This window comes from Pelodiscus sinensis, chromosome 23, assembly GCF_049634645.1.
Source record: "Pelodiscus sinensis isolate JC-2024 chromosome 23, ASM4963464v1, whole genome shotgun sequence".
In the NCBI taxonomy this organism is placed as follows: Eukaryota; Metazoa; Chordata; order Testudines; family Trionychidae; genus Pelodiscus; species Pelodiscus sinensis.
Genome location: NC_134733.1, coordinates 15,474,112 through 15,501,867, shown reverse-complemented (window position 1 = coordinate 15,501,867; position 27,756 = coordinate 15,474,112). Strand labels below are relative to the sequence as shown.

Below are 27,756 nucleotides of genomic sequence, written 5' to 3'. Positions count from 1 at the left end.
TCCCGCTTCCTGGGCTCTTAGAAGACATCTGGGGGTAAGTTAAAACTAAAGAACAGCACAGAACACTGAAAGCCAGGACTGGTGGCTGCAAACAAACCTTATGGGACTGTGGGAAACTTGACCACACCCATGACAAGCGGACATCTGGATAACTAAAATCATGCCGGACTACGGATGTTGCTGAACCACATTAGAGTGGTTCACCCTGTACTTAAGGGGCCTGATTTTCATGCTATGCTGAGCACTCACCCTCTGACAAGAGGACAAGTTGTAAAACATTTCAAATCTGACTCCTACAAACACTGGCCAATTTAAAAACTCTTGGCTGCAGGGTCTGCTGTACGCGTGTTCTGGCTGCCAACTCTTACAATACACGCTGTGTTACTGAAATCCCCAGCTCCCGAAGACAAGTCATTTATGTGAGCGTGCTGGCCTCATGTTGTGGGGGGTGGGGAAAGAGTCTGTTTCTCATCCTTGCAAGGCTATAAATGGAACCCAAGGGTGGCCGTACTAGCTCTGAAACCAGGGGGCCAAGGACGAGAGCACCAAATTAATGTTTTAAATTACAGTCGTTCATAATTCTTGAAGGGCTCATAACTTTTGAATGCTAGGAGCTGGCAAGACCAAACTCCGCTGAAGTGTTTGTAGCCTAGAGCTTAATGACTCCTAATTGCTAACCCGCTCATTACAGCAAATGGCTACACAGGCAAGAGCAGCAAAACCTTGAATCTAACCCTACCAAATACTGAGCACTGTCCACTCCCATTCATGACCCCAGGAATGCAGGGGGGGCAGCCTGCAACCCACGTCCCCAAGAGGCACTAGCGGACTTGAGCAACCCCATTTGACTTATCTTGCAAGATAAGTTAGAGGGTTATGAATTCCCTCCCGCCCTCTCCAGCTGCCTAATCAATGGAGCAAGCAAGCCTCAAAAGCAACCCGCACTTATGCTCCACTTAAAGAGAAACATTCATCAGTTCTGAGGCTCTAAATCAGTCTGCAAAACAAGTTTACAGCTAACACCCAGGAATGGGCCTGTCAGAGATACTTATCACAGGTTACATTTTAAAAATTATATATAAATTGTATCAGTTCCCGAGTCAATTGGCTTTAACAGGGAAGGTTTGAAGCGATAAGAGTGCTCTTTATAACCTTGGAGTTATACAGGTAAACAAAAAGCCAGCCATTTCCAGCACAGAAACAAGACCATCTGCCCTGCTACAGTGAAATCCTGTTCTATCCAGAACTGGGATTCTCAAGCTTTGAGGCCAACATGTTTGAAAGGTGAGGTGGAGGAGGGAGCAGAGAGAGAGAGGGTTGTGTGTGTGGGGGGGGGGGGTGCACACTTGCATGTGCGTATGTCTGCAAATCAGACCAAGGTGTGAGGGGAGCATAAAGGTAAGATTTTGAGTCAGATACACTACCCTATACCAATAATTGGCATATGAGAGCTAAGTAATAGCAATTATTAGTATTACAGCAAAATTTGAAAAAATTGTCACTCTCATACTGAATGTTTGTTTATTGTATTGGATGTAAAAATGCAGCGTCACAAGGCTCCCACAAATCAGGCCAAGGGAACGACATCTAACACCCTCTGAAGCCGTCCATATCCCAGCCTACCCATTCCCTGTATTAGAACTATCCCTCTTGCTTATGTACTGCCCCCAACAGCAGCTGGAGAATTTCAGTGAAGTGTGTATTTGTGTGGGGGTGGGAGGGAGAGACAATCAGCCAACTGGTTAAAGAAAAACTAAATCCTGTTTCAAAGCTGCATTATCCCAGCAAAATGGCAGGAACCAGCTTCTTAGGTACTTAGAGCGGGTACAATTCAATATACAATCCACACAATACAGGGTCACTCCCCACCTGCATGGCTGGCATGGGGTTGGGTATTTTCATTTGGCTCTAGACCTCACTCTGAATGAGGCTTCCCTGCTTTTCTGTAGAGGGTTGGGTGTGGCGGTCAGTCTCTTCCAGGCTGTCCTGGTTAAAAGTCATCTTGGGACAAATCCCTGTAGGTTGAAAGTAGGAGATTTTTTTTCTCCCTCTAGGGAAGTATCCTTTATGCAGCTATGTTTCTGTGTTTGCCATGTTGTTCCAGATAGGGAGGCAATGGCAGTCAGAGGGGAACAGAACCTGTTCCCATAAAAATCTCAGCTGCAGCTACAGAGAGTTGAAACATGTATCTTTGCTAGGAAAAAAGGTCTTGCAAACACAGAGACCCGAACGTGAGGACAGAATATTTTTTTTTCCCCTAGTGAAGACAAGGGGACCCCAGAGGTCAGCCACAGTCTGAAATGTGAACTGCCCAGCCCAGCTACGGAGCCCAGCAAGGTCCTTTTAAGCCCAATGCCTTTTGTTAGGGCTGCGTTTCTCAAACTGTGGATCCCAACCCCCTGGGGGGTTGCAAGCAACTTAGAGGAAGGTGCGAGCAACATAGAGGGGAGGTCGCGGTATCACCAAGTTTGAAAAGCCCTGTGATTGGGGGTATTTTTAAATGCAAAAAGGCCGATGAAACCTTTTATTCTGTAACATGGAAGGATGTGAGAGGTTTAACCAATGTAAATGATGTTGTGGGTTATTTCTAAAGCATCTGATAACAACATTGGCATTTACAGTACTAGAAACTTAGCAGTTCAATCGGAGTGGACTATACGTTGTACCCAAACTAAAAGAAGATTAATAAGGCTGCAAAAAAGTTAAGCACCCTGACATTAGGCAATGACAGAGTTAAGGTGGCCGTTCCCACCTTAATCCAGCCCTCTTGTCCACATGCATTATGGGTCCGTGTTTTACGATAACACACTATTATATCTATCCACTGGCTTTCCCAGGGTTTTATAATGGAAAGAGCAGGACAACACTGAAGCCAGAACTGCCTCTTATCTATGTTATTATTAGGACTCAGGGTCACTCAGCGGAATGCAGCTGGCAGTGCAGGTGAAGGATTTAGGACTTCAGATGGCACCTTTCACCTTCAGATCTTAAAGCCCCTTCCAAAGCTGTGTCATCCCCAGCTGACTTCATAGACACAATGTGACTGTTGCAGACAGGAACAGAGCCCAGCTCTACCCGCTTTGTGGTCCCCGTTCAGCAACATGCTTGGACCCATGCTAAGTGCTTTCCTGAGCTGGGAACCTCTAGGTTCAGTTCTGGGCACTTCCGTGAGATGCTGGATGCCTCCAATGTTACCCCAAAATTCCCACTGGAGGCTACCCAGGGTTGCACGAGTATGGATTTGTTAAAACTAAAGAAGATAGAGCTGCCACTAAAGGTATAAACTAAAGAGGGAACCAGCTCTCTCTCTCTCACACACGAACAAACACACACCACACACACACCTTCATTCATTCCTGCCCTCAGGCACTCACACTGGCATATGGGTTGCAGAAGGAGCCAAGGCATGTAGATGCTGGAGGGTCTGTCTGCTCATCATGGCTGGGGAACTGGTCAGGAAAGAAACTAGCTATTTCTTCTCAGAAAGAAAGAGGGTTTCTGCCATGTACTCTCTCCTTTTATTGCCTTTTTGCAACCCCTGTGACTCATCCACACTGGTCACCAGGGAGCATGCCCAGACTTCCCTTGATCCAGCAGAGCAGCAGTCTCCTTAAGTCATCTGATGACTCATCACCTGGCTCCATGTGCTCAGCCTTGCATTTTCTAGTCCCAAACACACAATAGTTCTTGTGCAAGAAGCTGCCAGTGTCGACGTAGCCAGAGACTATAGACTGTTTTGCAGAAGAGTTCTTGGGCAAAAAGTCTTCCACAAGAGCACGTCTACACTGGCATGTGCTTTTGCGCAAGAGCATCTATGGCAGTGTGGATGCTCTCTTGTGCAAGAAAGCCCTGATGGCCATTTTAGCCATAGGGGTTTCTTGCACAAGAAATTCATGTTGCCTGTCTACACTGCCCTCTTGTGCAAGAGGGCTTATTCCTCGTGGGGAGAGAAATAACTCTTCCATAAGAAGCCCTGTTGTCCAACGCTAGACTGTAAATTTACTTGCCCAAAAATGCGTGTGCAGTGTAGACACCTGGCAAGTTTTTGCACAAGAACAGGTGTTCTTGTGCAAGAAGCCGCCAGTGTAGACGTAGCCCCCCTCTCTCTCTCTCTCTCTCTCTCTCTCTCACACACACACACACACCCACTTGCCTTGGGACAATGCAGTTTAGAACAAGTTACAAGCAAAGTGGCTGAGTTACAAAGTGGCAAGGTTTTACAAAGGCTACAGAGTTGCAAGGTTCAAGATCACAAGGAATTACAGAGTTGAAAAAGCAATGCAGTTGAAACAATTCAGCTTCAGAGAATTATTTACATATCAACAGGAATTAAGTGACTTAAAACAGTGTTTCTTAAATTGTGTTCCGTTGAACACTGGTGTTCCGTGAACAACTCGCAGGTATGCCGCAACCTCTTCTTTGTTTTTGTTACTTCTTTATTTTGGGGGGTTTTTTTGGCTGACAATTTTTTTGGAAGAAAATTTTCATCAGTGTTCCGCATAAAAAAAATTATTGTTTGGTGTTCCGTGGTCTCAAAAAGTTTAAGAAACACTGACTTAGAAGAAAACTACCCCTTCCCCACAGCAATGCAGTCAGTAGGAGGTTTTTGTCAGTCTAAGTCAGTGTTTCCCAATGTTATTTGGCCACAGAACCGCTAGAGTTGCCTTAAAAAAAGGCCCCTGCCACAGCTCTGTCTCTTTAAGAGGGGGCGGGGGAGTGCCGGCTCCTCACAGAACCCTTACTTTCACTTTGCGGAACCGCAGGGTTCTGCGGAGCACTAATTGGGAAACACTGGTTTAAGTTATGTGTTGGCAGGACCTTACAGTTTAGTGTATTTCCAGAGAATCCATGTGTAATAGCTCGGGTGGAGGCTTTTATGCAACATGCAACACCCACCGACTTCAATAAGCAGGGAGGAGTTAAGCACCCTCACTTGACTTAATGCACCTGGAGTCCCCATAGAAAAGATGCAACTGATAACTGCTGCCCAACCCTCCACCCTCCACCCTCCTTCAAGCACCTCACAGGGTTGCTTTTCTAGTTCTGCAACTGGTGTCCACCCTAGCTCTGTGTCGGAGGCCTGCTGTGGTATTTACATGCACAAAGAAAGGAGCCCCTGTTCAAGAGGATAAAAGCAGGCATTGTGGCAGCAGCACGACCCGACTGGTCAATGGCTTAATGTCCCAAACCCATTCCTCAGGGCCTTTCCACAGACACAGAAGCGCCAAGTCGACTGGGTGCTACTTTCCCGACAATCCTCAGTCTCAGAGAAAAGCCTCCTCAGACCCTAATGGTAACACCCCACCACCTCTGTATCTAATCTTCCTTCCTACTGCTTGCATCAGTCCTGCATCAGCATGGCAGAGAGTCCAAACTGGAGCCCTTCGTGTGAAACTCCCCTCCTCTCCCAAAGGGCGGGGTTTCAAAGAAATGGGCAGGGAATCCTGAGAGCCACTTGTCAAAATTCAGCCAGATGCTGTCATTTCCCTCATCCGTCAGAGAGCACAGCTACGCCCTAGCTCTTGCCACGGACTATTGGGGAATGGAAGCTCCTATTTTTCCATTTTGGGATGGTGTCTTCCCAGGAAAGGATACACCATCCATCCTCCAAATCCACCTGCCAGGTTGTCACCCGTCTGTCTCAGGACCTTGTACATGCTCCAGAACAATGGTCAAGAGGAGCAAGATACGGACTTCCCAGCAAAGGGAATTTAATATGAGTTTGCTGCATAGAGGCATGTGGCATTGCATGTATTAATATTCGCATTGCAGTAGTACCTTAAGGCCATAAGAAGATGCGCATTTTTGAAATTCTATCAACCCTCCCCCTCCCCTATTTTTCTTGCAAATTTCTATCAGCTACCGCCGTGCTGTAAACATTTTGACCAGGTCATCCCTACCCATATGCAAAACTCACAGCTGCGCAGGGCACCTCAACATTTGGGGCACCAAATTGCCCCCAATTTCATGGTTCCATAGGCAGCCTTGTGTTGCTTATGGGCTCCAGCAGTCCCCATTCCCCCTCCACAGGCTCAATGCCCAGTCTTTGGCAGCTCCCAGCTACCCGCCTGGGGCTCCAAGGGCCCCCATCTCCCAGCTGCTCCCCCAGGGCTCAGTGATCAGCCCCAGCATTCATGGGGCCAGAGGAGTCATGGAGCAGGGGGCAGTCATGGAGTCGGTGGCTGGAGAGAAGCAGCCTTAAAAGTGCCACTTCTCTCGGGCCGGCTGCACGGCCGCCCACTGCTCCTGCCGCCTGCACCTCCCTCCTGGTTCTGCTCCTGCACTGCCAATAATCCTGGACTGGACACCAGTGCAGTAAATAGCATCCAGCCTGGGACAGTTCGCAACCCCTTTCCCCACAGCTTCATCCCCACCTCCCATTGGCAGGTGCCGGTGCTGGGTTGCTTAGGGTAGTGTTTCTCAACCAGTGGTATGAATACCCTTAGGGAGAGAAGTCTGGGGGATAAGTCTACACAACTGAAATTGGAGAAAACTGAATTTGTGTGTGAAGTTTTACAGTGCTTTATTATTGTTGTACTTTTTACACCCAAAAATGTCATCGCCCGCCTGGCTACGATTAAGTTATTTAAACAAAATGTGTTGCAATGGTAGAAAAAAATTGTGTGCACCTGAAAACTGTAGGTACAGGGGTACTTTTTAAAAAAAAAATGGTATTCTATCAAAAAAAAAAAAGGTTGAGAAACACTGGCTTAGGTCATCAGTAGGAAAAACTTAAAAAACAAAAACTGGTCTGGGAGCACTTTATAGACTAACAAAACATGGAGACGGTATCATGAACTTTTGTGGGCACAGCCCACTTCTTCAGATGACTAGAGTAAAACCTAAATAAAACTCTGGTCATCTGAAGAAGTGGGCTGTGCCCCCGAAAGTTCACGATACCATCTACATGTATTGTTAGTCCATAAAGTGCTACCAGACCAGTTTGTGTTTTTTAAGTTTATCCTGTACAGACTAACTCGGCTACCCCCTGGAGTACCAGTAGGGACGGCCCTGGTTTTGACAAAGTTTCATTATAATTTTTACCCAAGTTTGGATAAAATTTAGTTTTTGGACCAAACCCTCTTGTTGTGTTGATGCCACCTGCCTGACTTCAATGGCACTGCACTTGTGTTTCAAGACAATTTGCTCCATACATAAGCATTTTTAACTAGAGCAACATGCAGCATCCCACCTCCTCACCCCCGGCAGCACCCCATTCCATTTCTGGAGCTCAGACCGGGGCCACACGGGGCCTGTGTGTGAGTAACATTGAAGGAACCTGGTCTCTACAAGAACACTCATGAGAGCAGTGGAAAATAGCCCAGTGGTAATTGATTGGCATTTTCTCAGCCTTGCTCTCGGTTCAGCATCACATTGGTTGCCCCATTAGTCTTGCTGTTAAACTCTGCTGTGAAAGGGACTATGACTAGTAGCTGCAGGGTATAGTCTGTTGCCGTCTTGCTGGTTCATGACAGAGAACATTCTGTCCATTCCTAGGTAATTATTTTGATTCCCCTGTGCTGAGTAGGTGCTACGTCTCAGCTTCAGTGGGAATCACTTCTGCACGGAAAAATCCCAAATCAAGTAGCATCAGCAGGAGTTGGTCTCTTTGCACATCTTAAATCATGGATGCCCCTGCCCAGTTCTTTGTTTAGAGCTGGATCAAACCCAGGTGGTCTTCACTTCAGCATATGCAAAAGCATTGGCCTTCACGCCCAATGCAGTTTGCTTCACAGCTTGGGACCAGCCCCATGAGAAGTCTCGGTCTCTTGACTAGAGGAGGGGTAAGAACCGTTGTGCCAAAGGAGCAGAGCTGTTGACCACACTACTCATCCTGGAGCATTGAGCGAGCTTCTAGCTATCCTGAACATCTTGAAGAGAACCACCAGGATTTTGAGTAGGATATCCTATGGGAAGCCAGTTGAAAGAGAACAGTTGAGGTGTGCTCTGGTGAGCCTGTGGAGCTGTTGTATTTGGACCTTTGTGGTGATCTAGAAGCTAAACATGCTGTTTACAGATCTCAACGGCTTTGGTGCAAGTGATGCTTCCAGAAACAGTGTTTTTTACAGCAGACATTCCAGGGAACAGTGCACTCCCAACACACACAACCCCCCAGCTTTCAGGGATCTTGGTGGCTTTGCTGAACTACAGTAAGAATCCTCAGAGGGGTGACTGGGTTAGTATGTAAACTTTAAAAACAATAAGTGGTCCTGGGGCACCTTAGGCTACGTCTAGATGCACAATTATTTCGGAATAAGCTATTCAAGAATAGTTATTCCAAAAGAGCTTATTTCTCTATAGCACGTCTACACTGCAGGGAAACCTCAAAATTAATCCGAGGCAGGCTTCCCTAATGGAGACGGGTGATCTTGATTTAGAGCCCCAGGAGGAATAACTTAGAATGGCTCTGGTGAGGGGCTATTTTGCAATAGCAACAGTGGAGCATCTACACACATTTTATTTTGAAATAGCTATTTCAGAATAGGCATTATTCCTCATAGAATGAGGTTCACAGAAGTTGGAATAAGCCGTCCGTTATTTCAAAATTATTTTGAAATAACAGAATTCCTGTGTAGATGCTCGCATATTTTGGAATAACAGCCTTTATTCCGAAATAACCTTGCTGTGTAGACGCACCCTTAGAGACCAATCAAAATATATAGAATCATGAATGTGAATGGGCAAAACTCACTTCATCAGCTGACTACATCTGAGGAAGTGGATTTTGCCCACAAAAGTCCACGATTCTCTCTATATTGGTTAGTCTCTACAGTGCCACACGACCACTCATTTTTATAGTAAGAGTTGATCATGAAGGTGCATATTGACCTTAAAGTCTATGAGTCCTTAAAGCCCAGAAGTGTAAACAACTGAACAGCATAAAGGTGAGCTGAAAGAGTCCAAGCCTATGGAAATACAGCTGAAAACATTTTGAAGGACTGACATCTACCAGTACATCATCTAGGGCTTAAATGTTCACCATGGCTGGAGGAAGCTTGCAGTAGTGACAGAAGCCCCAAGCCAATGCTTCCTAAGCAGTAATTGGCTGGGAAAAAGGCTTGACATTAACTCCAGGAGAATGGTTGCTATTCCTACTATTTGGGAATTATGCCATGACTGGCTAATGAATCATGCAGCTATGAGGCCCTAGCCGAGCAATAATCACAAGGCTATGACATCATATCCTCACCTCCTTGCATCTTCTCATTGTTATGTAATCGCTGGCCTTCCTCATTTCCTGTAGTGAGGCGTAATAGTGCAGAGTAGGCACATCTGGGTGAAGCTTGGGACAAGGCTACACACCAGAGCTGGGTGGTTCTGGGGCTTTGATTTGGCCTGCCATAACTGACAGAGAGAAGCTTTTACTCTTTACAGTGCTGGATCGAGACTCAAAAGTGCCACCCTGTGATGCTCCAGCTCAGGATCTCTAAGTGCTGCTCAGAAGAGATTCAAGTGCTGCCAAGCTGATTAGCAGAGTGCCCACAGCTGGGTTTTTGTTTCTACTGATGGTGCACATTCACACCTGTCTTGGTGCACATTACAATTTATTCCACACGTGGATGGAAAAGATTAGAGGGAACATTTGCTAGCGGACATGTTCATTCCTTGGGTTACCCTTTTAAATACCCCAGCCCTTAATGCAACATACACTCTACGTCAGGACTACTCAACTTTGGAAGCCTCAGGGGCCACAATGATATTCACAGCACATGCCAAGGGCCACAACATGTACATGCAAATATATATGCAAATATATACAAACAACTTCTTTCACACTGACAGGCATGAATACAAAGATTAAGGCAAGACTACACAATATACAGGCCCCATTTAAGTCAGTTCTGCTGATATTAATAACATGCAATAGTTATCCGACTTCCACCCATATGACAGCACTTTTAATGAGCAATGACAGCCCAGGAATTTAACTACTAAAATACATCTCAGCAGAAGACCATTCTATTGACTCGTTGTTGTGGAGCGAGTTCCCAGTGGAGGCCACATTCAAAGGCTCCCACCTGTGGGCTGCGTGTTGAGCCCTGCGTAAACCCAAACCGCTGCAGGGGTATCTGTGTCCAAGCTCATCGGAGCTAATGGGAGAATTTCCATTCTCTTTGAATGGGCTCGGGATCAGGAATTTGAATGCTGGTGGAAAATGCAATCTAGGCAAACTCTCTCCACTGCCTACAATTAACCCCCTCTGGCCTTGCCAGTCTAATTTGCACTCCAGGGCAGATTTGGCCAGGCTTGTGTGTGTCTTGTTTAAAAAAAAAAATCAGTTCACCTGGCCTTAGCACTGAACTGATTATTCTCTGGCATGAAATAAGATGCCCCATCAGGAAGCCAGAGAAGAGGTTTGGGAGGGGCATGATCATCATCAGAACCTCTGGTCATCTGAAGACATGGGCTGTGCCCGCGAAAGCTCTGACACCATCTACATGTTTTGTTAGTCTATTTATACAGTGCTACCAGATCTTTTGTTGTTTAAGTTTATCAACAGAATGACCTGGTGAAGAGGGAGGGGTTGATAAAGAGAGTCCTGGCAGAAGCACTTGTGATTAACACTTAGTATTTCAATAGTGTCTCCTACTTGCAGATCTCAGCACTTTATAGCTAGCTTTCAAAGTGTTATAAAGACAGCACAGGTTTGGGGCGACCCACAACCACCAGCTTTTCCATCCCTTTGAGCTGCAATCCAAAAAGCCATGGTACAAGCAGCAAAAACCATAACCTAAAGACTAGCCCTTGCCCTCCAGAAACCAAGGAGCCCTTTGATCTCCTGCTTTATGTGTTTATTTTCCTTGTCGCATTTTATTGGCTGGACTGCCTCCTTTCAATTTGTACACAATGCAGGGGAAAAGTGAAAGAGGCATATTTTGCTGAACCAACCCTGGAAAACAGTCAGTTACAACAGCAATCAACGTTTCTCTTTTAGTTTTATTACCATTTTACTGTATACTTGATTTTAGAACAAAGGCAGGTCGCCAAATATTTATGTTAAGTCACAGTCCTGCTTGCCCAGTCAGCTTTTACCAAGGAAGGCGTCTGCCTGGGAGTGGTTACAAATAAATTCCAGGGGGGAGGGTTGTTGTCATTGGTTTTTCGGAGCTGTGGAGTCAATGGTCACCCAAGAAGTTCTCCCTTTGCCCACAGCACAGAGAGACCACAGATAACTGAATAGGAAAATACTCTAGAATGCCCGCTACCACAGTGGGTAACTGGAAGGTTAATTGAGGAATGAATACAGATCAAGGGCCCAAGTCTGTGTCTCTCTCTCTCTCTCTCTCTCTCACACACACACCCTCTGCCCTACCTGTCTTGTAATCTAAATTGATGAGATGGGCAAAGTGTAAGGGAGAGGGAAGGATAGTTCTCGCCCCCCCTCTTTTTAACATATGGGGAATTGAGGCTCAGACTGAGTGATTTGCCCAAGATCACAAAGAGTCTGTGGCAGAGCTAGGGATTGTTTCCCGATCTCCTGAGACCTAGTCCAGTTTTTGAACCACACTTCCTCAACTGTGGACAAAAAGTAATGAGAACAAATATTTCTAGCCGGGTGTACACGTGTCATTGTCTGTTCTGACCCCTATGTACAAAGGAAAAATGCAATTTCTGAAGTAACTGTCTATATTTAATTCAGTAACAGAGATGTAGCCGTGTTAGTCTGGTCTTTCTGAAACAAAAGACAGGACTATGCAGCACTTTAAAGTGCTGCATAGTCCTGTCTTATAACTCAAGACCTGATCTCCTGTGCCAAAATTGCAATCAGTCTGGGCACACTCAGTGCTGTGCAGATCTAGCATGCCCTTGTGACAGAAGCACGTATGAGACACACAGACTTCCCCTCCTCACTCCAGGCAATCAGCTGCTGGAGCCGAGTCATTCAGTACCATGTGTCCATCAGCCCTGGGGCTAGTGGGGAAACCAAGGTAAACAAAGCAAAGCTTGAAACTAGGAAGAGGGCACAACAGCTGGCAATAGCAGAATGGCTGGGTTGATTTAAAATCCTCCTGTCCGTTTCTCTTCCCAACAGTCTTCCTCCATTGGAATATTTGAGTGTCACCTTGCCTACAAACCTGGGAAGACGGCCGGATCTTCACCTGTTTACCAAAGTCAGTGGAGCTATGTCAGCAAAGTGCTGCCCATTTACACCTGCCAATGACCCAACCCTCATCTTTGTCAACACAAAAGCAGCATTTGTTGGTTGCGTATTTCCAGGCTGCATCGTGATGGACACGGGCACTAAGTTATTTATATTGCTCCAACTTTAGCAGCACTCAGACAAAGCAGAGATGCTTATTAATATGCTTAGATACACAAGCTGCTCACTGACATGGATGATGCCTGCCAAGTATTGTAGGTACACACATACACACGCAGATATGTGCACACAAGTCTCTGCTATTATTATTCACGTGTCCTGCTGCTCAGTTTGGATGCCTCAAGGCAGAAGATGAGCTATATATCTGCTAAGTAGCTTCTCTGTTCATTCCTCCTTCCTCCATGTCAGGTCTCCCATTTTCAGGGTAATCTGGATATTCAATGTCAGAAAATCTCAGAAAGGATTGCAGTGGTCTTCAGGAGCTATATAGCAGACCTGATAAAAAGCACCCATGGACAGGTCGGGTAACTCCAGATTTAATTAAAAACAAAAAACCCAATTAGAGATCACATTTCTTAGTCCTAAAATCCACCCTTCTGGCACAGTGACATATAGAATTTAACAGGGATGAGGGAAAGGACTTGATTTTCAAAGGCACAAATTGAGTTAGGCACCCTGTTCCCACTGAAAGTCAATGGACTTTAGCCAGTTAACATCACCCCCTACACAAAAAAGGCACCATATAAATTTAAATATGGCTCCACAGCAGCGCAAAACCCTTTAGTAGAGAATGGGATTCTGCCTATAGGCTTATTTTGAGCTAGCCTATAGAATTACCTAGCAAGTCTAGATAGAGCCCTGAAAATCTGAGGATCTCCATTGCTCATTTTTTGTGGATACAGATGCAGGCACAAATTTTGTATCTGCGCAGGGCTCTAAGGTACAGTCTATACATTTCATCGGCCTACAGAGAGACCGATCACACGTTAGCTGCTAGTAGTGCACTCTGCCATTAAAACAAACCCACTTTTTCAACCAAAATCATGGCAGGGGAGCTTCAAAGATATCCCATCTCTTGCTGGAAGCCCCAAGGTGGTCCCTTTCTTGCTACAGACCCAAAATGATTTCAAACGTAATTTATCTTGAAAGAAGAATCAGGAGAAAAATAGTAACCTTCCTAAAATTTGCTGCACTTACAATTCCACCACAGAGGACAAAAGATTTTATGGAAAACTTATCATGCATTAGTAAGCCCAGAAGCATTTAACATGAACTACTTAAAACTAGAGTAGACCGGCCCAGGCCAAAGCCTAGACAAACATACTCTAACGAGGGCTGGCTGCCACAGAAGATGATAAGCAAAGAAATGTTTCCCATCATCGGATTCAATAAACAGCAACAATTCAGTCAGCGAGCAGGTATGACTTCAACCCTGTATCTCATCAGTGACCTTCCAACCTGCTTTATCTGTCAAAAGAGAAACCGCCCCCTAGTGGAAATGTTCTTGCAGTCAATTGAATGATTCACTTATAATTGGGAAAGCCAGGTGATGCAGGTAATCATCTTCAGACAGGAAGGTATAAAAGACACCCGAGTGACAGAGGCAGGCCACTTGCACATAACACTGGGAGCTGCTGGAGATCATTCACTCTACCAGATCAATCTCATCTCATCTGGAAACTTAGTGAAAAACCATCAGGGGACTTGGCAATCAGAAGACAACCAGAGGCGGCTTATAACTAAACAGGAGCAGAGACTGTAAACACAACCTCGGAAGAGGAGAGCCAAGAACAAGAGGCAGAACATGCTTTTCTCCTGCTAACCTGAACTCTGTACAGGTAATTATAGACTGTAATCTCAGTTATGTAGCTCTTACCTCTGCATTCAGTTGCTTGGCGTTAAAGACGGCACTGGGGAATCAGATTACATGGTTAACACAGTAGGCCACTAATGCTGTTTTCTGTGTCTTTATGGTCAAGATGGAAGTTTAAGAGGGTCGCCTGGAAGTAAAACTACTTAATGCTTTTTCCAGTAGCCTGGCAGAGGCAAGTGATTTGGAATTTGATTCATTGCAGAGTCTCCTTTCATGGCTCATTTATTGAAAAACTTAAACAACAAATAGTCTGTTAGCACTTTAAAGACTAACAAAATATGTAGTTTTTAAAGTGTTAACAGACTATTTGTTGTTTAAGTTTTTCCTGTTACAGACTAACTTTAGTGTCTACGGGGGCAATTGATGCGCCATTATAAATTAGATACATGTATGAAGTTATGGCCGAGTTCAGATGACATTTAGGTGCCTGGTTTCCTGTTCATGCCAAAGCAATGCCCCGTTCTTACTACTACATGGGATTGTTTTAAATAGGTTTGTGTACTTTTCTAGCAGATTCACAGGAGTTATTCCAGAGCAACTCAAAGTTGCATTCAAATATCTTCTAATAAAACTAACTCCTTTATAAAAGTAGTGATTATTTGGCTTTAGTTTTGAGAGATTTTACTAACTACTAAGTGTGTTCAGGTTACCAGGGCTTCTGCAATGACCATTATGGAGCACTCGTGAAAAGTTTTCACCAAGCTTTTTAGGCTTCTAGCCATATTAACTCGTGCAAAACTTTGTGATATCAGCACAGACTGGTGCATCCTTCATCACCTGTCCATGTGGGTGCTCCTGGTGCCCCAAACACTGAAAAATGAAACTTGGGTGAAAAAAAAAAAAAAGTCAGCCAGATTTTCCTGGATGGAGTTTTAAGAAGCCACAAAGTCTGTCTGATTTTGATTGAAAGCCAGGAAACTGCCCCAAGTTCCCTGAAAACTGGGCTCTGGCTGGTGAACGGTTTGAAAAGGGCTGTGCTGGAACCAGACCCCATGTCAACTTCAGGTTTTAGTGCAATAAAATAAATACATGCTAGGATTTGCTGAGGTGTCAACAAGAGCCACCCGGCAACCTGTAGAATCAAGAAGGGATTAGGTGACCATAAGATAAAAACATTATTGTGCAGGCGATGAGGGGGAGACATGACCCCCCCCCCCACCGATGAGCTAAATTCTCCTCGTTAACAGACCAGGTTTTGGCTCAGAGGTACAAATCTGGGTACCTAAAATTAGCTTCAGCCCTAGCAAGATTAGCTTTATTCGGCAGCTTCAGAGGGTAGCCGAGTTAGTCTGAACAGGATAAACTTAAAAAAAAAACAACAACAAATGGTCTGGTAGCACTTTATAGACTAACAAAACATGGAGATGGGATCATGAGCTTTCATGGGCACAGCCCGGTCATCTGAAGATCTACATGTTTTGTTAGTCTGTAATTCAGCAGTATTTTATTTCCTGCAGGGTGTGTATGCACTTGATGGGGACACACTTAGGTACATGGAGGAAAAAGCAGGATTTTCAATACCATTAAGATGAGACGAGTCATGCCAAGGGTGGGGAATTACCCACTGAGCAAGTCGGGTGCTATAAGAAGGGCTGTGCTTAGAACACCCTAGCATGTCATCCAGATGCTGTTTTGCAAAACAAAGCCAACAGGTTCGCCCAGTTCAGTGACTAGTCTGAAACCAATGCTTCCCAGGAATTCTGGGGAAACCTCCAATTAAATGTCCACTTTCCAAGACAAACTTTTAAATATTCCCCCAAGTCAGGGTAGCTGCCCTGTTGTCATGGCTACAGATAGCCTCCAACTGTGAGGCCACATTTACACACCAACTGGAGTGACTCCACCTCAAGCTTGTGAATTCACTTGCTGACAGGGTGGCAGCGTTGGCACTCGGTGCCAGAGCTCCCTCCCACGTGGACATCCTTGGGGGCAGACAGCACCAGGGCATCACATAGCTCAGGGCAGGCTGGCGCGGTCAGTCTGAGGTGACCAGGCAGAAGCCGCGTCTCTAGGAGATAGCACAACAAGGAAATAGCTCAGTGAGGAATTCTCCTCCCTCAGGTTCTGGAGGGAATTTCCTTAGGCAATGTTTCTTGCCATGTCATGATTGCAAGATTAGGTCTCTCCTCTGCCCCAATAGGAAACACAGCAAGCTTACCTACCTTGCAAACAACCGGGGTCCCCCACCCATTCCCAAGGCGGTGCACTGGAGAGGACACTCAGGGGCACATGAAGGCACCTGGCTGGGGGTGCTGACCATAAAGCTGAAGGGGATGTTCTATCAGTCCATGGGGGCGCTTTCGAGTTTTCATATCCCAAGCTCATAATACCAGTTATCTGAAGAAGTGGGCTGTGCCCAAGAAAGCTCATGATCCCATCTCCATGTTTAGTCTATAAAGTGCTACCAGACCATTTGTTGTTTTTTTTACAATTTATCTATTTATCTTAGGCTTTTGTACTGGTGCCCATCACCGTTACCCCTGAGCACCTCCCCGCTTAATAGATTGGCATAGCCAAGTCCTTAGTTGACTTCATGGAAACTTCTGCTCTGCTCCTCCCGTCTCAGGTGATGGGAAGCGGCCAGTGGGGTACGTCTTTTGGTTTTTGGTGGCAGGGGGAGGCAGCCGTTGTGAACTCCTTCCAGCGGCTGTGGTGGAAATGTTTTGGCTAGCTTCGCCGGATGCCTGCTGGTGGCTTGTCTCTGTCCCCCACACAACTTTTGCTGGAGGAGGATTGCGGGCGTGGGGTCTTACTTTCATATCTACCTCCCCCCCCCCATAATTTCAGCTCTGTGGGAATTGCAGTTCTCAAGGGAGCCACGCTCATGCCTGCATCAGACTAATCTCTCTTTAGGGGTAAATATTTAGGAGAACGTAGCAAAGCGTTTTCCCCTCCCTCTTACCTAGCCTCTAACGTTGTTCTGCTTGTCTCCTCAGGGTCAGTCATGTCGTGGTTACCCCAAATGCGGCGCACCGAGACGCCCCGTTCCCCCAGCAGCCCCATTCCTGCCGCTCAGGATGAGGTGCCTATTCCCATAAGCCCCATCATAGTCACCTCCCCCACTTATGGCAGGAAGCTCAGCTCCCCGACCTCCCCCAAGCCTACCTCCCCCATCGAGTGCTCCATCTGCTTCAACACCTACGACAACAGCTTCAAGACACCCAAGTTGCTGCAGTGCACCCATGTCTTCTGCCTGGAGTGTGTGGCCCGCTTGACCTCGGCGCTGCCGCCGCACCGGGTGGAGGACCACCTGCCCTGCCCCCTGTGCAGGCAGCCAACGGAGATCCCCCTCGAGGGCCCTCCAGCACTCCAGACCAGCAAGGAGCTCCTGTCCACCTTGCCTCCTGAGCTCCAGCGGGAGAAGTTGGTGTGGATGGAAGGCAGCAAGCTGTGCTGCCGACAATCATCCCAGGACACAGAAGACCCCAACGCCTGCATCTGGCTCGACGTGGCCATGAGCAAGCCCAACGTTCCCACGACGCCAACAGAGGGCATGGCCGGGCGGCTGTCCCGCTGCGCCATATGCGATGACTGGAAACGCATCGTCCTCCTCTCTGCCCTCGCCATCATCCTACTGTGCATCATTCTGTGGCCAGTTCAGTGCGCCCTGAAAACCGGGAACCTCCGCTGCTTCACAAGGACCGTCACGTACACAAGGCCGGGCACCACCCTGTTTACACAGAACAACTCTACTGTGCCTGGTACCAGCCTGCTCTCTAACTAGAGTTGGCACTGAAAAGCAGCCCTAGGGCTAGCCATGCCCCTCCACTTCTCTGACCTAGGCCAAGTTGCCGACTACTGGGCTTTGCCAACATACCTCATGGCCAAGCGGTAGCAGTCCCTGTTCTCGACCTACATGCTGCTGCGCCTATGCACTTTAAACTTCAGTGATGCCAGTGCAAAGTAAGGGACAGCATTCCCTGTAAGCTGAGCACCTGGGCGGCCACCCAGGAGAGCTTGTGTTTCTACTGGTGGTATACATCTGCACATGCCTGAGTGCACAAAATTTATTCTTCACATGGATAGAAAAAAAATTAAAAGGGAACCTTGGTGGAGGGGTTGTGTATAGCAGCATATTAAGCCACCACCTCAATGTTGTCACCCCTGTAAATGTTACGTAGCTAACAGAACCCTGAAGGCTTGCACAAAGAGTATTGTGCCAAAGGTGTATTTCTAGGACTGGTGCTTCTCAGGAAAGATGCATGTGCCTCACACCAGTGCCATATTCTGCTAAGACACGGCTGGGAATAGACTCAGCACTTTCAACTCACTGATGACAAAGAAGTGACAGTAAAAGGATTATTTTCTTGGAACCCCATAACACTGTGAAAAAAATAGTCTAGCTGTGATTATTTCTAAAGGAGAGAAAACCATCGGCCCTTGGAAAGAAGCGTGCAAATGCTGTGTATCTATAAAAAGTGACTATTTAATTTTATACTGTGTGCTTTATTAAACATTTCATAACTATATTTGTTAGTGTTCAACTATTGTTGGTGTTGTTCAGCTTGATATTTGGGGCTGGGGCTTTTTACTTCCAACGCTGGTCAATGGAGGAAACCCCACCTGAAGACCAAGCTGAAGCTGTGAAAAAAGTTGTAAAACTACCTTCCACCCCAGCACTTGTGCTTTAATGTTTAAGTTTGAGGGGGAGGAATAATTACTACAATAGGAGTGCCTTAAAAACTGCAGAAATTTGCATTTTCTGTTGAAAAGCCACCTCTCCATATTTAGCTTGGCCATTTTTTAAAATTCAAAACCATAGACGGGAATGGGGCAGTGGGAGCGGGGAAAAGGAGTAGTTAATTTCTCTAACATGCAGGACTCTGGTCCTGTCAGGGGTTACCGGTTCACTGAGAACTTTGCACAGCTCCATTAAAGATGGACTAGCCCATGTACCAGAGGGGGAAAAACAGACTAGATGCTTCTCCGTAACGATCACTTACCTCCTTTAACAGCAGCGTGGTAAGACACCGGCCACTTGTCTCCAGCTAGGTCTTTAAACAGGACGACTTTGCTGCATTGCTCAAGCCTGGAGGACTCAGTGAATACACCATTGCTAGAGACCTGCTAATGGAGCTAAATGTTTCTCTTTAACCACAGCCAGCAATAGCAGTTCTACTATTTTATGTCAGTGGCACTGGTTAACTCCAGGCCATTGCTCCTTCATGGAGGTGCTCCGCTTTAAATCCAGACCAGATGCACCTAGCATTTCCCCAGCGTCTGCATCAATCCAGCACTCAGCTGGATATCGCGAGCCAGGGTCCCGCTCATGGTTGCCAGCCCTCGGTAAATTCAGGGACAGTCCATAAAAGAGCTAAAATCAGAGTTGGGTAAAAACACCTTAGACCAGTAAGACACCCCACCAAGCTTTACAGTGGAGCAGGGTTCCTCTCCCTTAATCCCAGGGTGACTTCTTTAGGGTGGGGCAGCTCCAGGGGGATCTAAATTCCCGGGACAGAGGGGGATGCTCCTGGCAGGGCGCCCTCCGACCTGTGCCTGGGGGTGGTTCTTCTCTGCCTCCTGCCTTGAACTCTTCTTGGGCATCGCTAGCATCAGCACAGCAGCACCTGTAGGGGTGGGCATGTGTGCAGCACCCCCCCCCCCCCCCAGGCTCCCGTGGTGGGGGACAGGGTACAACGGGCTGGGCCTACCAGCCTTCCCCTGGCTCCTGTTTGTAACTCACAGCATGGTGGTCACAGGGGTGGCCCCTGGCCCCAGCCAGCAAGCAGCTCCTAGGAGTCCCCTCCCTGGCTGGGAGGAGGGGCCGGGCAGGAGGGCTGTAGGAGGAATGGGATTGTGTCTGGATGCATGTGAAATATTGTGCCCTTTTGAGCCATCTTTGTATTACAGAATAATGGGTCTTAAAAAAAAAAAGTCTGTGCGCCTGTAATTTGTCTGTACTGTCCATAAAAACCAATCAATCATTTTCAGCAGCTGGCAACCCCCATACAGACGCCCTAATGCTCAAGTGTTTACCCTCACCCTACTTGACCCCCTCTGCAGTGTGCCTCTAGAGATCTTATTGTAACCCCCTGAATAGGGGGGGAAGGCTCGGTTTGCAGATGGGCCAGCCTGGTGCTCTCCCCAGCTCTTCTCCCCCTCCAAGCCGTCAAGAGGGATTGGAGTAGGAGAGCAGGTCGCCAGCATGGGCATGAGAGCTTTGCCAGGGGAGCATTTCTGCAGGGCCCTGCTGCTGTCACCGATTCAATAGGTGGCTGATTTATAGCAAGCCTTAGAACACACGCATTGTCCAGGCCAGCTCCCTGCCTGCTGCATCCAGGACTTTTAATCCAGTGCTGGGCGGAACCTTTTGTACGGAAGGGGCTCAGTCTGGGGAGGGGGGGATGGATCAGACGACCCAACAATCACCAACATCTCACCTGTAATGGCTAGGGGACAAATAGAGAAGGAAGGGGACGGGGCTGGTGCCTGTGTCACAGTACAACTGCCTGCCGTCTGCTCATTTACTTCCCACTGCAAACTGCAGCCCAGGCAGAGCCCTGCACCCGCTGCCGTCTGGTCTGTTCCCCCGGATTTACCCCAACAACCAACCCCCATCACCAGCAGCCCTTTAAAACCGCCTCATTTCCCAGCATGCGCTTGAGGCTTGGGAGGACTTGGAGACTGGCTCTCTCAGAAGCTAGTGGCTCAGAGCTAGCCCAAAACTAGGGAGGGATGCCAATCGGGGTGTCAGAGGAGCAGGTGTTCAGGTAGGACAGGCCTGGCACCTGCTGGCATCCCTCCCCACTTCAAATATCCATCCGCCACTGTCACTAGCATTTCAAATGTAAAAAAAAAAAAAAAAAAAAAAAAAAAGGGCAGCTAAATCCTTTAGAATAGTCAACATTTATTAAAAGTGCAATAAAAATAAACGGCTTTCTTGTCCCTGTGACCGACGTGCCAGCCACGGTACATCCTTGTACTCCTTGTTCTACCCCGGCAGCGCCTTGGAAGGACCACAGTGCCACCCCTGCATGCTAACGCCACTGCCCAGCAAGTCCATCTTCTCAGGCAGACAAGGAAGAGCTTCTCTTTTGCCATTAACAGCTGTCCAAGACAAGTTCTCCAGCTTTAGGCCCTGGCATTCAGGCCCTGGGCTTTTGCACAGAGCCAGGAGTCCGGCAGAAAGGAGGGTCTTTGGCAGAGCGGTTTGCTGGCCCGGCACTGCGACAGCTGACAGTCAGAATTAAGATGCCCGAACCAAACTGGAATATGAACCCTCCAAAGCGTTCTCTCCTCTTCTTCCCGGTGCTGTACAAATATTAAAGCACTTCCCACAGCTCCCCTATGCGGTGTACATGGTATCAGCCTCAGCATACAAACGTGGGGGAACGAACGCAGCACGACTGCAGCAGAGTCAGGAATCGAATTCAGCAGAGCTCTTAGTCCTTGGTTCGCTCTCACGTGCTGACGGCCCACGAGAGGTGGCCCTCTTGCTGCTGAGCACACAGATCCGTGACCTCCCTCCTGTGTTTGCCGCCACAGAGAGCTTCAGGCTCCACGGACAGAGGCCTGCGTTGCTGGAGATGAAGGTTCCACGGCTGGCTCCTCACTTATGCGGGTGTCCGAGTCTACTCCCTGTGTGGCAGGTGGATTCTGCTGCCAGATGGACAAGTCCACTGCACCCCACTGGTTCTCTGCATGCGGCGATATCAGGGGCTGCCCCATCGTCAGGAGCTAGGCGCTTTGGCAGGACGGTGTAGCTGCCCACGTTTAATACAGCAGAATGGAGGGGCATTTTCCAAAAGAGCGAGGGAGCAGAGGGCCTTTACACAGCAGTGATTTGCACAATACCTGGAGCCAGTCCGCGTTCTCAGTCCGTCACTCCCATGCCAGTAGAGTGAACCCAGGATTCGGTTTAAACACCTCGTGCTCAGAAAGGAGCAACCTCCTGAAGCTGTGAAGTGCCGCCACACGCCGGTGATTGTCCTCAGCAGGCCAAGCTCCTAAACAGAGCCTCAATTTATTTCAATTTTTTACAAAACAATTTAAAAAAAAAAAATTAATTTAATTCTTTTAAAACAAAAACAAGACAAAAACATTAAAAAACACTGAGCTTTTACACCCTATCAACATCCAGAGGCACTTGCACATAAATATCGGCCTAAGTGAAAAAGGGAGCGGATAAAGGTCGCTCCCCGTGAATACGTTAGATCGAGGCGAGTTCCTAAGGCGCACACTCTGCCCTGCTCATGTGCTTTCAGCATTGTGGTTCCTCGCTGGATCCAAGGTGCTTGGAAGGCGAAGGTAAGGGGGAGGCAGTGGTGGCAGAATTTGGGAAGTGTGGAGGGAAACACGGTAAACCCTAAGACCCAAAGAAGAGAAGAGGAGAGAGAGAGAGAAGTTGTCAGCTACTAGGTATAACGAGTCAGACAAGACAGACAAATGAGACGCGCGCCCCTCCAAGCTCTAAGGTGAGGAAACCATGCATAGGAATACTGCAGTTGTGGGTATTTTACATCTGGGCACCTATCGGAAGCGGTGGGGCTGTTGAAGTCATATCGAGAGGTGTCTGATGAAGCCAAGCCAGAGAGGGCTATTATGGAGGTCATGTCAGGTTGGGATTGACCATCCTGGCCCAGTGTAGTGCAATGACACTGACTCATCCCCAAAATCTGAGTCTCCCCTGCTGGTCATGGAGGAGGGAGAAAAATTATTCTCCTTAACCTCTGATAGGACAAGCAGCAATGGGCTGAAATGGCAGCAAGGGGAGCTGGAAAACCTTCCTGTTGGGGTGGTTAAACACGGGAATAAGTTGCCTAGGGAGGCTGTGGAATCTCCATCCCCGGAGATATTTAAGAGCAGGTGATGACGATCTAGAGCAGTGTTTCTCAACCAGTGGGACAACTACCCTTAGGGGTACTTGACAGAAGTCTGGAGGGTACATCAACAACTGACATTTGGAGAAAACTGAATTTTTGTTTTAAGTTTTACAGCGTTTTATTATTTTTGAAATGTTTTGGGTGCAAAAAGTACATCGACCGCCTGGCTACGAGTAAGTTGTTTAAACAAATGTGTTGCAACGGTAGAAAAAAATTGTGCGTGTGTCTGAAAACTGTAGGTACTCGGGTACTTACATTTTAAAAAAAAGGGGGGGGTACTTTAAAAAAAAAAAAAGGTTTAGAAACACTGGTCTAGATGGTGCTTGGTCCTGCCGTGAGGCAGGGGACTGGACTTGATCTCTTGAACCTTCCAGTTCTAGTATTCTAGGTGTAGGTCTCCCTCTTTCCAATACGCAATCCAGGGTTTGCCTGCAGCTCAAGAGTACAGGCCTGTGCAAGCATGGCTCAAAACAGCAGCATGGATGCAGAGTTGTGGTTTTAGCCACCCAAGTAGGTACGCAGGGTTCTGTGCCTGTGCTAACGTCCATACTACTGCATCTGCCTGGCTATTTGCAGCCATGCCAACCTGGACATATCTACTCAAGCTGTAATCCAGTCAGACTGCAATGTAGACATACCCTCAGCACCGACACTGGGAAGACAACCATAGAATGAGACCAACAGGACAAGCTGAGGCCTTTTTCTAAAAATAAAAATTCCTGCCTCATTTCTCCCACCCCCACCCACAGCCAGCCACTGCCCAGGAGCAGCACACACATACATTTAAGATCTGTTCGAACATGTAGCTGGGTTTTCCCTGCATAGATGGGGCCACACATGTCACATGATGCTGACCAGGGACTACAGCCCACAGAATCCAGGTGGGGTTTAGTGCCCATCTCAGACAATGGAAGGGAACCCTCATACCTGTGCAGCCTCCATCCAGCTCCTTTATCTTCCCACGTTATTCATCCCTGAAACCTTTGGGCCTTTGATGTTCAGGTTCTCGTAGACAGTGGCTGAGTCGTCATCAGCCCTGGAAAGACACAAAGCCTTCTGTGAGTAGATTGCCTAGGGGCCCTTCCACACCCTCCCCTCAGCTAGTGAGCCCAAGAACGACCCCCATGCCTATGCACCTCATGCCTATGGTCCCTCACATTGAATGCGCACTCAGACCAGGCCTTGACCATTTATCCAAGAGGAGGGCCTTTATACGCACATGCACAGGGATTGAATAGTGTAGTCGATTAACCGATAAGCAAAAGCTTATAGGTTAATGCTGTAGATTACACACATTTCCCTGCTCCCCCCGGTCACATTTTTTAGTGTGTTGGCCAGCAACCCAGCTCAGTCCTGGCTTGCACTGGGTCCAGGAGCTCAGACTCTCACCCCCAGACAGGGGCTGCTGCCACCACCTAGCACTGCTGCCTCTGTATCAGAGGCAGCAGCATGAGTGACAGGCAGCCAGTCCGTGAGGGGAGCTGGTTTTTAGAGTCTGCCCTTGCTACCCTGATACAGAGGCAGCAGCGTGGAGTGGATGGGGGCTCATCGGGAGTGGGGCCGGAGTGCACTGGCTACCAGCCCCGCCCCCAGGGACTATAGAATAAATGAGTAACTGATAAGAATTCAGGAGGCTACTTGACTAGTCAATTAACTGATATTAACATCCCTAACACAACACTAGAACAAGATCGGTGAGAGAACGTTCCCAATGCTTCCTTCACCTCTAAAGAAGGGGGTGAGCCAAAACTGTGGACTTTCTGGAGGAGGGAGGTGGATAGCAGCCTCCATCCTGACCTGCTTTTTGCAAGCCAAGCTTCTCATTCAGAACAGGCCTAGCCAAAATCCCAGGTGCACATAACCGTGAACATCCCTTGAAAGCCAGCCCAGGCCTTGTGAAATAAGGGCTATGCAATATTCAGCCAGCAGGAAATAATTTTCTTTGACTTTGTCCCATGTACCATCCCTCCCTACCCTCATTCTGAGGTTCAGAGTTTTAGGTTCAAACATCATCAAGAGAAACATTTAGGTCATGTCTTCACTCTGGGGAAGATAGATGCTGCTGCGATTGATCTTCTGGAGTTTGATGTAGCAGGTCTAATAAAGACCCACTAAATCGAACCCAGAGGGTGCCCTCATCAGCAGCCAGTACTCCTGCTTCTGCAAGGAGCAAGGGAAGCCAACAAGAGCATTGGCTCCCCTTGGCCTCCCACTGAGGGAAGTTCGAATCAAGGTTCACCGACTCCATGTATGTAATTAACGTAGCTGGAGTTGCGCATCTTAATTTGACCTTTCCCTTTAGGGTAGGCCTGGCTTTTGACAGGTTGCAGCAGCGAAGCAGGGTTCAACTTGGCTTGGAAAGTTCACCATACTAGAGAAGAACTAGGGCTGAGTGATCGTCAGACGAGCTCAGGGTCCACAAAGCTCATTTGCAAATAAATGGACACGTGCAGGTGTCTTGGGCTTGTAGAAGGACAGTCTCAGCCCCCCAGCCCCTCTGCCCAGCGTGTCTGCTGCCCTCTAGCAGATCCTGCTGCTACTGCTGGTACAGCCCCAGGCCCACACGTCTCTCTGCAAAACCCGTATTAGAGATGGGCTCTATCTGCAAAAGGCAGCTCTCGGGCTTGAAACATCAGGAGCATTTGGAAGGAAAATTTTATTCTGCCGCCATTTCCACTGGGTATGTGGGCTCAGAAAGCTTTGGTGCTGGGGAGGAGACAGGAAGGGGACAGCTGCTAGACCCTGCCTGCCTTCATGCACAGCCACTCGGCACAAGGCCAGAGATGCCTGGATTCTTCTTGCTGCCGGCATCACAAGGGATGCGCGTGTGATTTTTTTCAACCACTGTTCCAAGAGTAGGCAAGACTTAGGCTGTAGCCCTCAGCTAGCCTGTAAAAAACAAACCCTCAAGCCACCCACTAACACCTCCATTTCTGCTTCCCTAGCCTGCTTCAACTTAAATCTGACCTAGCACCGGACCACAAAGTCTCTTCTGGAGGAGTAAGCAGCTGTACAAAACATCACCCCTTCAAGTGTCCACCCTGACAGCTCCGGACACCCTGCCCCTCCCATTCATCAATTCCACTGCCCCTCCCATTCATCAATTCCACTGCCCCTCCCATTCATCAATTCCACTGCCCCTCCCATTCATCAATTCCAAAGGCAGAAGGGACCATTGTGACCATCTCAACTGACTTCCTGCATAGCACAGGCAAGAGAAGTGCCCCAAAGTAATCCCCTTTGAATGACAGCATCTCTAGAATTGGTGGCCCACAGATTTCCAAAGGGGTCCACTGCTGATTTCAACAATTTTTAAAGAGTCCACAAATGAAGCAAGGTTGAAAAGCCTATAGTTTTAGAACAAAAAGCTGCCAGCAACGGCAAATTCGTTGCCTATATAGCACAACCCCCGGCTCACCGCTTCTATGGCCCCTCTTCTTTTAGAGAGAAGTGTAGAACCTCTACTGTCACCAAAGAGTCATCAATAGACTGGGATGAAGTTTAATCAACCTCAAGTGTTTCTTTTGGCGAAAAATGCAGATTTGGTGACTGGGAAACGTTTTGAAAATTCACGTCTTTTGCCAAGCTGCGTTGGTGGGAAAAATACTCTAAATAAATGAAACCCAAAGACTTCACTCTTTTGGGGAGGTGGGGAGCAACAGAGAGCCTCGGTTTTTCAATTTGAAAAAAAAAAAAAACCCTTGAAGTGCAACATTTTGGGTAACCTCCAGTGAACTTTTATTTTATTTTTCAGAAGGGGCAATGAACCGAAAAATACATTGGTCACTCAGCGTTCAGCTTCTCCAGCTCACCTCTCCCCCAACTCATCCCCCACAAGCGCGCTCTCTCGCTCTAGAGCGCTGTGTAATAGCGGATTGTTACTCTGCTGCCCTCCTTCCTCCCTCTTGCGGCTCACAGGACAATTCCAAGGAAAAGGGGCTTACGCAATTGCCGACGGAACGGCAGCTGCAACAATGGGGCAGACCAGCAGGCTGGGGAGGGGCTGACTGGTACATATTTACACTGCCAGTTACAGACTCCCTTCCCTCTGGGAGCTTGGAAAGTGCCCTAGCGGGAGGAGGAAGTGGCGGTGTGAAAGATGGCAGCCATTGGGGAGGCGATGGTCCTTTCAGTCCCGCCTGCTCCCCGCCCCATCCCTAATCTCCTTCCATGCAAACATACCCAGGCTGAGGCCTCGGCGAGGGCAGCTGCCCTTTGGCTCTGGCTTTATCCATAGGAGGGTAGCGGATATTCAGGTAGTCCCGCTCTTTCATCTTATTCCTCTGAAAGGGAAAGTAAGGAGATGCAGCAGCTGCCAGAGGCACGTGTCCACCCCCAGGCAGCTAAATGGGTGATGCTTATCAGTTCTGGTTAACTGAAAGGGGCTGGAGCAGCTTCCCACCCGCCTTGGGCAGAGAGCTGCTCTAGACCTTCCAGGGCCAACGACCCCACGTCCAGGGAGCTGCCCACTGCAGTGAAGCCCGTTGGGGAAGCCGACACGTAGCCACTACGGTTTTTAGCGGTTACCTTTTTAAGTGGATTTTTACATCCCTGCCTGCTCCAGACAGGGGGCTGCTCCGGCCCCACGGGGGCTGCCGCTGACTCTGGCTGTCTAGAGCAGCTCCTGTCCATGGTGGGCCTGGGCGCACCCATCGCAGGCAGGGGCTGCTCTGGCCAGGCTGGTGCAGTCCCTGCCTGCGGTAGGCAGCCCGCTCCGGCCTGCCCCTCCCCCTTTAAAAATCAGTGAACTGGTTAAATCTAAGTTTAACCCGTTAACCAATTGAACAGGATTTTACATCCCTATTGGAAGCTCCCTGGCACTTGGCTCCATGGCAAAGCAAAATACTTGAAAGCTCTTGAAATTGCCATTTTTTTTTTTTTTTTTACAGTCAGTTTCATTGTTAACTAGAGAGGGGCCCTGACCCAGCCTCCCTGGGGGTCATGCTTGGGATCTGGAT

The 27,756-nt window shown here is 47.9% G+C and overlaps 2 protein-coding genes across 8 annotated transcripts in view; one reads left to right on the top strand and one right to left on the bottom strand.

Moving 5' to 3' along the window:
* The first annotated feature begins 13,705 nt into the window (after nucleotides 1-13,705).
* On the top strand, nucleotides 13,706-17,763 carry RNF223 (ring finger protein 223). Of its 2 annotated transcripts, XM_025186676.2 has the most exons (3): nucleotides 13,706-13,941; nucleotides 16,426-16,564; nucleotides 16,913-17,763. In XM_025186676.2, exons 2-3 carry the CDS (start codon nucleotides 16,510-16,512, stop codon nucleotides 17,698-17,700), a joined length of 843 nt encoding a protein of 280 aa, XP_025042461.1. In that variant the 5' UTR covers nucleotides 13,706-13,941; nucleotides 16,426-16,509; the 3' UTR covers nucleotides 17,701-17,763. The 2 variants fall into 2 exon arrangements, 1 of the variants encoding a protein (XP_025042461.1); XR_012897357.1 differs by lacking the exon at nucleotides 16,426-16,564 and having other exon boundaries at nucleotides 16,913-17,049.
* A 3,040-nt stretch (nucleotides 17,764-20,803) lies between these two features.
* LOC102443910 (tyrosine-protein phosphatase non-receptor type 11-like) overlaps nucleotides 20,804-27,756 on the bottom strand; it is a 110,961-nt gene continuing 104,008 nt past the window's right edge. For 5 of the 6 annotated variants that reach the window (XM_075906704.1, XM_075906706.1, XM_075906702.1 and 2 more), the window contains 3 exons: nucleotides 26,981-27,081; nucleotides 23,726-23,834; nucleotides 20,804-22,281 (listed from right to left, as the gene is read on the bottom strand). In XM_075906704.1, coding sequence (XP_075762819.1) covers nucleotides 23,750-23,834; nucleotides 26,981-27,081 — 186 coding nt within the window. In that variant the 3' untranslated portion in view covers nucleotides 20,804-22,281; nucleotides 23,726-23,749. The remainder of the gene's footprint in view (nucleotides 22,282-23,725; nucleotides 23,835-26,980; nucleotides 27,082-27,756) is intronic. The other variant, XM_075906703.1, reaches the window with a different exon arrangement.